At 53.4% G+C, this 12008-nt stretch overlaps 1 protein-coding gene across 1 annotated transcript in view; it reads left to right on the forward strand.

The window, feature by feature from the left end:
- Window positions 1-12008, forward strand: part of LOC144949534 (NFX1-type zinc finger-containing protein 1-like) — a 57922-nt gene that overhangs the window by 15762 nt on the left and 30152 nt on the right. The window contains exons 7-12 of the mRNA XM_078879460.1: window positions 4779-4857; window positions 5182-7116; window positions 8357-8485; window positions 9034-9179; window positions 10421-10567; window positions 11722-11833. Of these exons, the coding sequence (XP_078735586.1) occupies window positions 4779-4857; window positions 5182-7116; window positions 8357-8485; window positions 9034-9179; window positions 10421-10567; window positions 11722-11833 (2548 nt within the window). The remainder of the gene's footprint in view (window positions 1-4778; window positions 4858-5181; window positions 7117-8356; window positions 8486-9033; window positions 9180-10420; window positions 10568-11721; window positions 11834-12008) is intronic.

The following is a 12008-nucleotide window of genomic DNA, read 5'->3' on the forward strand; positions in this document are numbered from 1 at the left end:
TCATCGGATTCCTCCTGGCAGTCTAAATAACATTCCGATTCTGATCATTATATCGTTAGTGGACATGTACTGTAGAGTGAACAGAAAATTACCTACGGTTATAAAAAAAAACAGGCTGACGTTTCGAGCAATGACCCTTCTTTCTGTGTGTGTGCGTCAATATATGTGTGTAAGTCGCTGTGTGTGTGTAATTCGATCTGTGTGTGTGTAAGTGGATGTGTGTGTGTAAGTCGCTGTGTGTGTGTAATTCGAACTGTGTGTGTAAGTGGATGTGTGTGTGTAAGTCTATGTGTGTGTGTAGGTCGATGTGTGTGTACGTAAGTCGATGTGTGTGTGTGTGTGTTAGTCAATGTGTGCGTGGTGTGTGTGTGTAGACAACTAATCATTTCAAATTAAGTTACTTAATTTTACATCTATAATGTGTGTGTCTAAGTCCATGTGTGCGTGTGAGTCGATGTGCGTGTGTGAGTCGATATGTGTGTGTAAGTCTACGTGTGTGTGTGAGTCGATGTGTGTGTGTAATGGTTCTATAGAGGCGCACACAGTGAACTTGGGAGGCAACACTATTTATTATTAACACAATAGGTAACTCTTAACATAGGGTAGTGACCACCGACCTATCCTCACTAACACACACCATCAGTCGCTAACACTGACTTTCTGATACGACTAGCGTGGCCAAGCCAGGAGGCTACTGGTTGACCACGCTGACTTGAGGCTTGACTCTTCTTCCTCACGAGGCGTCTTCATGAGGCATCTTCATCCTGGACTCGAGCAGCCCCGAACCCGGTGCGGAGGCCACTTATATGCGCCTCGGCGTGTCCGGGCCACACGCCGGCCACGCCTACCTTCGAGAACTCTCGAGAAGGCTCTTCTCCTGTCCACGTGGCCCCCAAGGTGCCCCCGGGGTCCCCGGGCCCCACCTTGATCCGGTCACGTGTCCAGCCAGGTTCATCCAGAGTGCCACAGCCTCACACAATGCCCGCGGTACTGACCCATGGCCTCCATACCCCCCGAACCAGCCGTGACGTCAATCCCGCATCCAGACGTGATGACGTCGTGTGTGTGTGTGTGGACCCGCGTGGTAGTGACGCTCCCCTGCGTAGTGACGTCACGCATGTGTGTGTAGGTCCACACGGTAGTGACGCTACAAGTCACTACATGTGTAAGTCCATGTGTGTGTGTCTAAAGTCGATTTATGTGTGTGTGAGTCCATGCGTGTGTGTGTAAGTCAGGTTTGCAGATTTGCTGAGCATTTCTGTGAGGTCCTGGGGGAGGGGAAATCCCTCAGCCAGGAAAACATCATGGCACAAAGTGGGGATAACCCTGCTGAGGCTGCGGTGCCTCAAATATTGGAAGAGGTCACCCCCTGTGAGTGGCTGGCTGAGGTGCCATCTGTTGAGGAAGTACTGAAGGCGATCCGGAGTCTGAGACCAGGAAATGCACCGGGCAGAGATGATCTCCCAAGTGAAATGCTCAGGGAGGGTGGCGTTTGTGCACAGACTGCCGTATATGACATCATAACAACAGTCTGGACCACTGGACGGGTTCCACAGGATTGGAAGGATGCCCTGGTGGTCCCCCTCTTTAAGAAGGGGGACCGCACAGACTGAAACAACTACAGGGGCATCTCACTCTTCAGTGTGCCGGGAAAGGTCCTGGCAAGGATTATTTAACATCGCCTTGCTAGGAACGCTGAGGAGAGGCTTGCAGAGCCCCAATGCGGTTTCAGGAAAGGGCGGTCCTGCACAGATGCCATATTTTCTGTCTGTCTGCTATAGCAGAGGTGTAGGGAATTCCAACAAGACCTACATCTCTGCTTTATTGACCTGGTCAAGGCCTATGATGCCATCAGTAGGCCTGGGCTCTGGGTTGTTCTTCGTGCTTTCGGAGTCCCTGACCCTCTGCTCACGATCATTAAGGACCTTCATAATGGTGAGCGGGGCCGAGTAAAACTACGTGGCCGGGAGTCAGAGCCTTTCCCTGTACACCTTGTGGTGCGACAGGGATGTCCTCTGGCTCCCACATTATTTAACATCTATTTTGACCACGTAGTTCGTGAAGCCTTCAATAGCTGTACCGGGGGAATTTCCATTTGGTACAGATATAATGGGAGGCTGATCGATGCCCGGGTGCGATCAAGGGATGTCAACCACGTTATGTAAGCCGATGATTTGGTAATTGCTGCTCATTCAGAGGAGGAGTTGGAGACGCTGCTGCTGAGACTAGAGCGTGCCACTAAGAGGTGGGGCCTTACCATCAGCCCCACCAAAACTAAGCACCTGCCTGGGTATTTTGTACCATCGGACACTCCACCCCCACAACTCCCAATCGGTGATAGGGCAGTAGTGGAGAGAGTGGAGAGTTTCCCATACCTGGGCAGTGTGCTTATGACCGGCTCCAGTTTAACAGCAGAGGTCTCACTCGGAATCAGTCGAGCGGCAATATCTTTTCATCGGTTGTGTGAAGCTGTGTGGAAGCTACCTGGTCTGTCGCTCCGCACGAAGCTTCAGGTCTTCTCGGCCACAGTCATTCCCTCCCTTCTCTACGCTTGCGAAACGTGGACCCCCCTAATGGAGCATCTTCGCCGGTTGGAAACATTTAGGCTGGCTTGCCTACGATCCATCCTGGGTTTAACCAGGCTGGATTGTGTGAGCTCACAAATCCTTGAAAGATCTGGGCAAAGTCCCATCGGTGAGCTCCTCCGGCAGGCAAGGCTGCGTTGGCTGGGCCATGTAGCCCGCATGCCCAGCCACCGCATGCCTAAACAGCTTTAGTTCGGCCGGATCGAGGGGGCAAAACGGGCGCGGCACGGGCTAGAGAAGAGATGGAGTGATGTGGTACAGGAGAACGTGGAGCTGAGTGGACTTGCCGATGACTGGTACCAGCGGTGTCAAGATCGGCCTCTGTGGAGGAGGCTCGTGAAGGACGCTACTGGGCAGTTGGAGGCAGTCGCCCTCCAACAACAACGGAGGGCGGAGGAGCGACGCTCACAACAACGAGCGGAGCGCCGGGTGGCTAAAGCACAGAAGGTTGGCACAGTAGGGGGCACAGGTGGTGCATCAACCAGTCATCTCGGTCATCTCAGTCAGTCGACCCGTGGCACCTGGGTCTGCCCCGTGACCTCCTGCCAGCGGGCGTTCGACACTTCACGTGGCCTCAAGGTGCACATGGCCTGGTACAAACGTCGTGGTGACGTCACCGCCACTTAGTGGCGAATGGCGGGTGTTGTTGTTGTGTAAGTCGACGTGTTTCTATGTGTGTGGGTCGATGTCTGTGTGTAAGTCGATGTGTGTGTCTGTCTTTGTCGCCCGGGCAATGCCGGGTACTTCCCGCTAGTATAATATATATGTTGAACTTCTTTAGCGCCGTACATAGGCCAACCATGCTAATTGGCGGTGCAGGGGAATGGAGACTGGGGAAGGAGACGACGGGAAGGAGACGCGGAGAAGGAGATGGGAGGAAGGAGATGGGGGAGGGAAACGTGGGGAAAGGATATGGGGGAAAGGAGATGGGGGGGAGGGATATGGGGGGAGGGAGATGGGGGGAGACGGGGTGTGGGGAAAGAGGTAGACGGGAGGAGGGACACACTGATTTGAGTGGAGACACCGTTGCTTTTATTCATTCCCAAAACGTACGTGCTGCGTTTCATTGGGGTGGGGAGTGGCAGCACTACGAATCCGGTTCCTTAAGTTTGATTTACTGCCAACATCAGTGGCGAGTGAAACGTGAAATGGTTCAGGGGCTCCTTCCTTCATCAAATCGCACTCACCAGATTGGTGAAGTACGGTCAAACAACCCACCAGCATTCACACGCCGTTGAGAAAGCCTTCATTCAGCAGTAGTCGAGTTTAATTTGGTTGATCAGGAGAGAAATGGAGAGACCAGGATGAGTCTAAATCGCACGAGTGATGACCTGGGGTTGTCACCACAACTGTTGTTTGCTGGCCCAAGTCTCCCTTGACAGAGATCTGCATGGCTCTCTGGCTTCTGACTTCCAACAAAATCATGCACGTGGTTACCCTTAGTGGTTTGGGCCTGGTTTACTTGCTAACATCTACGACTGTGTCAAGGTACGCCAGATCTTTTGTGAATACATGCCGACTATCTGTTCCACGAAACGATGAAGGAAGTGCTTGCATCTAACTTGCACCGCTTGATGTTCGGCACGGTCATATCACACGGTAACACACTTGTTTGTTACACAATCTCGGAGGCGCTTTGATGCCCAACGTTTCGCACCACGCGCTGGGAGCTTATTCAGGGGTTGACTTTATACCAATGGGTGGATGGAGGCGGGCCTCCTGGCTATTGTGGCGGCGTCCCCGTAATGTAAACGTGGAAAGGAAATAAGTTGTGAATTATCAATATTTTGCGTGCGACGTGCAAAGCACACCTACCTCCAAAGGAGGAGTTGACTGATTGGTTGACGGGCGCGCTCTTCAACCCAAGGAGCGGTGACGTAGCCCAGCGTTCGTGCGTGTCGTTGCTTGTCGCAGGCTTTCACGGTTTGAATCCGGCAGGATGTTGCTGGTTGATTCTGCGGTTGTGCGCATGAAACGTAATGTACCACACGCATGCCGTCCGTGAGACGACACGTAGCAACATCGCCCCCCCCCCACCCATTGCCACCGCGAAACCGCTGCTGACTGTATGTGTTTGTGAAACACTGCACCTTCACGATAGTGCCCACGCTATGAGAACAGCGTGATTACCAGATCTACTGATGACTTGATGCTGTTAAGGTGCTGAGTGGTTCTCCTCCTCTCGTCATGCAGAATCGCGCAAGGCACAGAAGGGTCGCGCCCATTTTGCCTGTCATGATGGCGGAGGAGTCTGGCATCGACCGAACTGCCGGTGAGTTCCCTGTCATACCGACAAGCCCGCCACATGCCACATTTCCTTTGACGGTATCCGGCCGACCCGACTGGCGTGAGGTTCCTCGTGATAATATTAATAAGAAAACCCTCTGAGCAAGTTCTTATGAATCTGCTACGGAATCCCCGCTACTTGAGGGCATGTCAGCTGGACTGCGCCAAACTCGGTAAATGTATTCTGGCAACGAATGCGCCATCATTTATGCCCGGGTCGACTTACGGTTTAATAAATTGACTTGAGTAAAACGTGGCCTGTGCGACGGTCAATGTCCCCCATCTACCCCGTTTGTGTTGCCCTTTGTAGCGGCCAGAACGGCAGACCGCCGCAGGCTCAGCGGCCGCGTGGGGATACCCAGCATGGTTGCCCTTCCACTGGTCACGCGGCCCGTGAGCGGGGACCGGCATGGCGGTCTGCGGGAAGGTAGGGGTGGCGTGAGACCGCTCATGGCACAGCACCCGGACCCCGAGGCCCGGTGCGGGTCATGGAGGCGGAATGGTGGGGCACCCGGGGACGACGCCGGCTTGGCGCGCTGGCGCGGTCAGAACGGAAGGGCCCCCTACTGGAGAGGCGCCTGCGAACCGAGAGGCGGCGGTGGCCGGGGCAGGGGCAGAGGGTGGCGCGAAGCTGCCGAGGTCCGGGAGGGCCGGCCGCAACGTCCGGAGGGCCGAGCTGAGCTAGATCTTGTTAGGGGGCGGGCCGGCAGCCAGCCTAGGCGCGGAGGGTCGCGCGTCCAGCACGGAGAGAGCGACGGTAGGGGTCGGCGGAACAGCTCGTCCGTGCCGCAAGAGCCGCGGGCCGAGCTGGAGGAGCGTCCCCTGAGCTTCAAGGCCCTAGAGGCCTTTCTGGAGGTGGAGCCGTGGGAGATTGCACTGCGCCTGAGCACGCCACGCTCGGGCCTGAGGCCGCTGCTCAAGTTGGAGGACATCCGGAAGGATTTTCTGGAGCTGCTTATCAGGGTCGTCGGCAGGGCCAGCACGTCCAAAACCAACCGAGAGAGCCACCATTGCCTCGTGGGACTCGTGAAGGATTCCAAGTTCTTGAAGCTCGTGCTGCCCATTTTCATCACCTCCATGCCGGAGGAGAGCTCACCGGAGCGCACCGCCCTCTACCCGGTGCTGGTCTCCTCCATGCTAGACATAGCCAGCGCGCTGCTCGCCGTCTTCCCCAATAGCTCCATCGCTGAGGCGTCGTTGCTGCTCACGCTGCTCAATGCCACCGTGACGGCGCTGTGCCACGGCGGCGATCGCTCCCTCGAGGATTCCGAGGGGCGGCTGCGGGACCTGCAGCGGCAGGTGCAGGCGCGGCAGGAGCGGCGACGCGAGGGCTTGTCCGTCGCGCATGGCCTGGACTCGCAACCGCCCGAGAACTTCCGTGAGCTGCCACTCTACCCGTCGTACGCCGACATCCGCCCCAACCGCAAGCCCTTCGTGCGGCCCAACATCGTGTGCGGGCGCTACCCGGACGCGGCCACCTACCTGGATGTGCAGTTCCGGCTGTTGCGTGAGGACTTCATGAGGCCGCTGCGTGAGGGCATTGCTGAGGTGCTGGGCGCGACGGCCGTGGGCGGTGCGCGTGCCCTCCACGGCCGCTTCAACGACGTGCGCGTGTACCCGGGTGCGAGCGTGGTGGCGCCCATCTGCACGCCGCAGGGCCTGGTACACAGCGTGCGCTTTGACGCGGCGGCGCTGCACAACGTGCGCTGGGAGAACTCCAAGCGGCTGCTGTTCGGCTCGCTTGTGTGCCTGTCAAGCGACGGCTTTGCCACCATGCTCTTTGGCACGGTGGCCGAGCGCTCCGGTGAGGACCTGCGCAGGGGCTTCGTCTGCGTGGCGTTCGTGCCCGAGAGCAGGGGGTTGCTGCGCGCCATCGGGCCGCGCGAGTGCTTCCTCATGGCCGAGAGCACGTCGTACTTCGAGGCGTTCCGCTACGTCCTGGAGGGCCTCAAGGAGGTGGACGAGAACGAGCTGCCCTTCAGCCGCTACCTGGTGGACTGCGAGAAGGTGGTGGAGGCGCCCTGGTATCTTAGGGATCCGCTGCTGGCGCGGAGCCCCAGCTACGACTTCTCGTGCCTGCTGCTGGATCACCACGCGACGGCCCAGGAGCAGGTCGTGGCCCCCGCTCTGCGGCCCAAGTGGTGGCCCACCAAGGAGGAAATGGGGCTCGATGAGTCTCAGATGGAGGCCCTGGTGGTCGCCGTGACCCAGGAGCTCTCCATCATCCAGGGACCGCCCGGCACTGGTACATGCGTGTGTGCTCATCGGCGTCGTTGTCATCATTGTGATCATTGTGAGGGTTGGGTTGGGGTCCGCCAGGTTCCGACAAGACCTCCAAACCACTCATAAAGCCATCCAGCTCGTGGCACATAGTCACTCCTCAGCCCAGTCAACTGAAAATGAAGAACCACCGACTCTTACAAGAGACACTTTGATATTTATCAGAGCACAAATAAACACAACACCGAAATAATCACTAAACAATCAACCTGCTAGCGACACCCTAAAGTCACCCAACCGCACAAAATAATCTTGACTCATCATGAACCAATGCAGACTTGATACCTTGCGAAAAGGTATGTGCAGTAGATTTTGACAAAAATTAATAACTCATGTATTTTCCTGAAAGCCCAAATTAATCATTTCAAATCAGTTATACATTGTTATTCTTTGAAATGTTTATTACAAGTCACGTGCTTAAACCGAACAAATATGTTGCTCCGGTTAATCTGAAAGCAACGTGATCGCCCCTACTGTACAGTAGTTGCATATCTTTACAACAGTGGGCGGGGTTTTATTGATTTTGATTGGCGTGGCTCTGCTGTCGTCCACTTTTCTGCTGGGCGGGGGCAGTAAAGTGTTGTTATCACTGATCGTTGGAATTCGTTCTAAATCGAAAGAGTAACAATCAATCATCAGTTGTACATCATTTTGAGTGATTTATATGTTAATTTATTTCGTGAGATTTAATTTATACCCTATATTAGTGTTTTTTGGCATAGAGATCTGCGGAAAATTTATTTATTTTTGGATTATCCTCGATTTTTATTTAACCGCTGCAGTCCTCCCCGTCATTAGAACGAATAATTGAGAGTCGTACTGTATTTGGTGTTTGAACAGAAAGGATTAAACCTATTGTTATTGTTTGATCATTTTGATACTGCCAAAGAAGGTCCAATAGATATCATCTTTGTTGTCATCGTCATAATTAATACCATCATTTCAGAACCCTCACTATCAATGTCATGGTCCACTACACGAGACCTGCCGGGGAGTAGAGTGTGGGTAACTCCGACCACTTCCAAGACCTTTGCTTAGCGTGGAAGAGTAGGCCAAAATAGCATGTAGAGAGGCGTTGTACAGCTCCCTCGGGGGGAGGCCCTTCTGCAGTTGCAGGGCTGCATTAGGAAGCTCTGAGTTAAATAAATGTTCATTTTGTTGACCTAATTTATTCATCCACCTCTCCGTTGCTGCGATGGTTGCAGGAAAGACCTACGTGGGCCTCAAGATTGCCGAGCTGCTGCTGAACAACAAGGCTGCGTGGAACCAAGTTGACCCGGGTCCCATCTTGGTCGTCTGCTACACCAACCACGCCCTGGACCAGTTCCTCGAAGGTGACATCTCTCTCGCGCGCGATCGTAACAGGACGAATGGAGCATCGACCGCCTGTTGCAACTTTTACCGCTGGATGAAGGTCTCTCCACGCCTCGTCAGGGGCCCCCCCTCCCAGAGGTTCCTGGGGTCCGGGGTCGAATGGTTCGTGGGAAGGCCCCCGTAAACGGAACAAACATTGCCATTGTGCGACCGGCTTGAGAATGAGGCCCATGGCGATTTGTCATTTTTGTCTATTCCCCGCTCTGAGCGACCTCGATGGGGGTTGTTTGATCGTGCGTGTGCATGTGTGTGTTTTGCGCAGCGGTTAGCGCACTGCACCACGACCCCTGCGACCCGAACCTGAGTTCGATTCACGCTCATGACTAACAGTGTGCTAGAATAGTAACCGATTACCACGTTTGGTTAACATGACAATTCCTTACTCATTGTCTGTGTCGGGTGGTGGCGGGTTTAACGACATATTCATATTTACGAGCTCTAACTCCAAAAAAACCTTTATTATGAATAATGAGTAATATTGGTCACTTGTTTTTGTGCCCCGTCCCAGGAATCACAAAGATGTTGTCCACGGATGGCGTGGTGCGAGTGGGCGGCCGCTGCTCACGAGATTCCCTGGAGAGCTGCACGCTGAGGAAGCTGCGCGTGAAGCACCGCGACGACAAGCCGGCGTACCTCCGCAGACTCTTCTACGAGGTCTCAGCTTCCCCTGGCGAGCCCCGAAGCCGACGGGAGTTCGCGATGGCCGTGTCGGGGCGGGGGGTTGAGCCGACGCCACCGTGGGGATTGGGGATTCGGACTCTGTGGCCCACTGGTCCACCCCTCGCCCTTTCTCAGGGAAATTGTGATGGCCACTGTAACTTAGGGCACCGTGGTGGCGAGATCTTACCTTCTAGATTTGAAGCTTTCGTGACTGCAAGGATTCATACCGGTTTTTTTTTTACTTTACCGAAAAAACCTAACAGTATGAAATCTTAACTACTTCGTCTGGTATACAGGAGGTCGTGGGTTCAATCCCGACCCTGACGCCTGCTGTATATTTGGAGTTTGCGGTGTCTTTATCCCCGTGGTCACGTGGATTTTTCTCCGAGTCCTCCGGTTTTTCCCTCCACATTTAGAATCGGCGTGCAAGTATTTGGCTGCTATAAATTTCCACATCATAAGCCTTTTTGTTGAACTTTCATTTGTGGCCAGGTCGCTTCTGAAGAAGTGCTGTATAGCTCAGTGGGCCTTACCTGGTAAAAAACATTGTTTTATAGTTTGATAGTAGCTCCTCGTGACGATCAGAATTGGAATCTTTATTTAGACGGGAGGAATCCAATGAGCTCGGAAGCTTTTTTTCTCACGATATGGGCGGGTCAATAATGATCCGACGTGAACTGAACGGTGGTGTAAAGTGGTGTTGGCCAAATTGGAGGAAGACTTCCCAACACAAACTGGGAAGACTCGAACCCGAGCAAGAGATAACATCGGTATTCCCGCGTTATTCACGAACCTGCTGTCCGTGATTTCGGTTATCCGCGAATCGCATCTGGAACTCTACACAACGGCATCGAGGGAGAGAGAGAGAAAAAAAGCGACGAGAGATAAAGTGACGAGATAAAGTAATAGGATAAAGTGGTACGATAAAGTGATGAGAGAGAATGTGATGTGAGAAAGAGATGAGATAAAGTGCGAAAGATTATTTATGTATTTAGGAGTGGCCTGCGAGTCCCCGCTCTCCTTCGTGGCATCCCGCGGCCCAGCACTTGCCCCCAAAGTTTGCGTCGGCGGGATGAGAGCCGTTTCGTTTTTTGTTTCCGTGGGTTGCGTGGGCTTTCTTTTTCATCTTCCATTCGGGGGAGGGGGATGGGCGGTCTCGCCGGTCTTGGTGTGTGTGTGCCAGGCTAGGTGCATGCGGAGGGTGTGACCGCTCTGCCCGCCACCCCCCCATGCAGGTGAAGACCGAGATGGCCCAATGCCAGCAGATGCTGGAAAAAAAGACGGCGCAGCTGATGGCCACTCACTTGGGAATCCTCAGAGACTCGGTGCTGATGAGCCATGTCGACAGAGAGCACTGGGAGCAGCTGGAGCAGGTCGTGAAGGTGAGTTGTTGCTCGCGATTCGAGCGACTGTCCCTCTCATTGTGGCCTCGCTATCTCTCTTGCGATTGCGTCTGCACTTTGTTTACTCTCATGGCAGGCAATGTTAAGGACAAACTTCAAAGTACGTGTGTATACTTTTTGGTTCTTTCGGTAAAGTCACGTAGGAATAAAATAAATTAAATCACGACGTTACAGCAGCCCTTTTGCCCACTTCAGCAATTGTTTCTTGCTGTGGTTGTCCCACCTGATGACGGACGCTTGTGTTGTGCCCGAAACGTCGCGATATAATTTATTTTATTTTATACCTACGTCACTTTACCGAAAGAACCAAAGAGTATGGATCCCTGCAGTCAGGAAAACTTCAAATCTAGATTGTACATGTGTATGTTAAACTTCTTTCGCCAAAGCACGTAGCCAACCGTGCTAATCGGATGGTCAAGTGAAGTGAAGTCAATTTGATGGCGCTTTGAGTGGCACAGATCTACCACTCACAGCGCCATCATATTAATGTGTGTTCTATGCCAGTGCAAGGAAATGTGGTGTTGAGTTGTGACGTGAATGTAGCAATGGAGTTGAGTGTGCGGATTGCTTCGGGGAGATTGTTCCAGAGGTGTGGTGGTTGGTAGAGTGTTTAGGCTGAGGAATAAAGTGATTGGTTGTTTGGCTTGATCTGCATCACCTTTCTAATATAAGGTGGGGAGAATCCACCTCGAGTCTAATTCACTCTGCACGACAGCTCTAAATCTGGGGCAAAAAATGTCAGATCTGGCAACACCCAACGCTTTCGGGGTTGAGCATGGGTGCCTCGCCTGGTATGCAGAAGGTCGTGGGTTCCATCCAGACCCTGTCGCCTGCTCTATATTTGGAGTTTGCATGTTCACCCAGTGGTTGCCGTGGATTTTTCTGCGGGTCCTCCGGTTTTTTGCTCTACATTTAGAATCAACATCACGCATTCAGAGTATTTGGCCGCTATAAATTTCCACATGACGATAAGCCGCTTCGTTGAGCTATCGTTTGTGGCCAGGTCGCTTCTGAAAAAAGCTATATAGCTCAGTAGGCCTTCTTACTTTGTAAAATAAAAAAACAGTCGAACAGTTTAGTTCTAGTCGTTTGAATCCACGCTGAAGACAAGACGCCTGTTTGCGCGCGAGCAGCAGTGCATGCAGCAGATGGTGATGGGAAGCAAGCGCGTGTCATACATCATGGAGTGGCTCGGCCTCGGATTCTCAGAGATCGGAGCTCAGCAACTCCCAGGCGTGCATGGAGGTGAGAGGCTACAAGGCAATGGGTTGTCACGTGGTCGTGACGGGCACTGCAAGATCCCACCGTGTCCATCCAGTGCTCGCCGAGCCCGCATTGTCTACTGGTTGCCAAACAAACACATTATCAGGTCGCGCTCATTACACACAAGGTGCTTGCCACAAATTAACCACAATAACTT

Source organism: Lampetra fluviatilis, chromosome 54 (genome assembly GCF_964198595.1).
Source record: "Lampetra fluviatilis chromosome 54, kcLamFluv1.1, whole genome shotgun sequence".
Lineage (NCBI taxonomy): Eukaryota > Metazoa > Chordata > Hyperoartia > Petromyzontiformes > Petromyzontidae > Lampetra > Lampetra fluviatilis.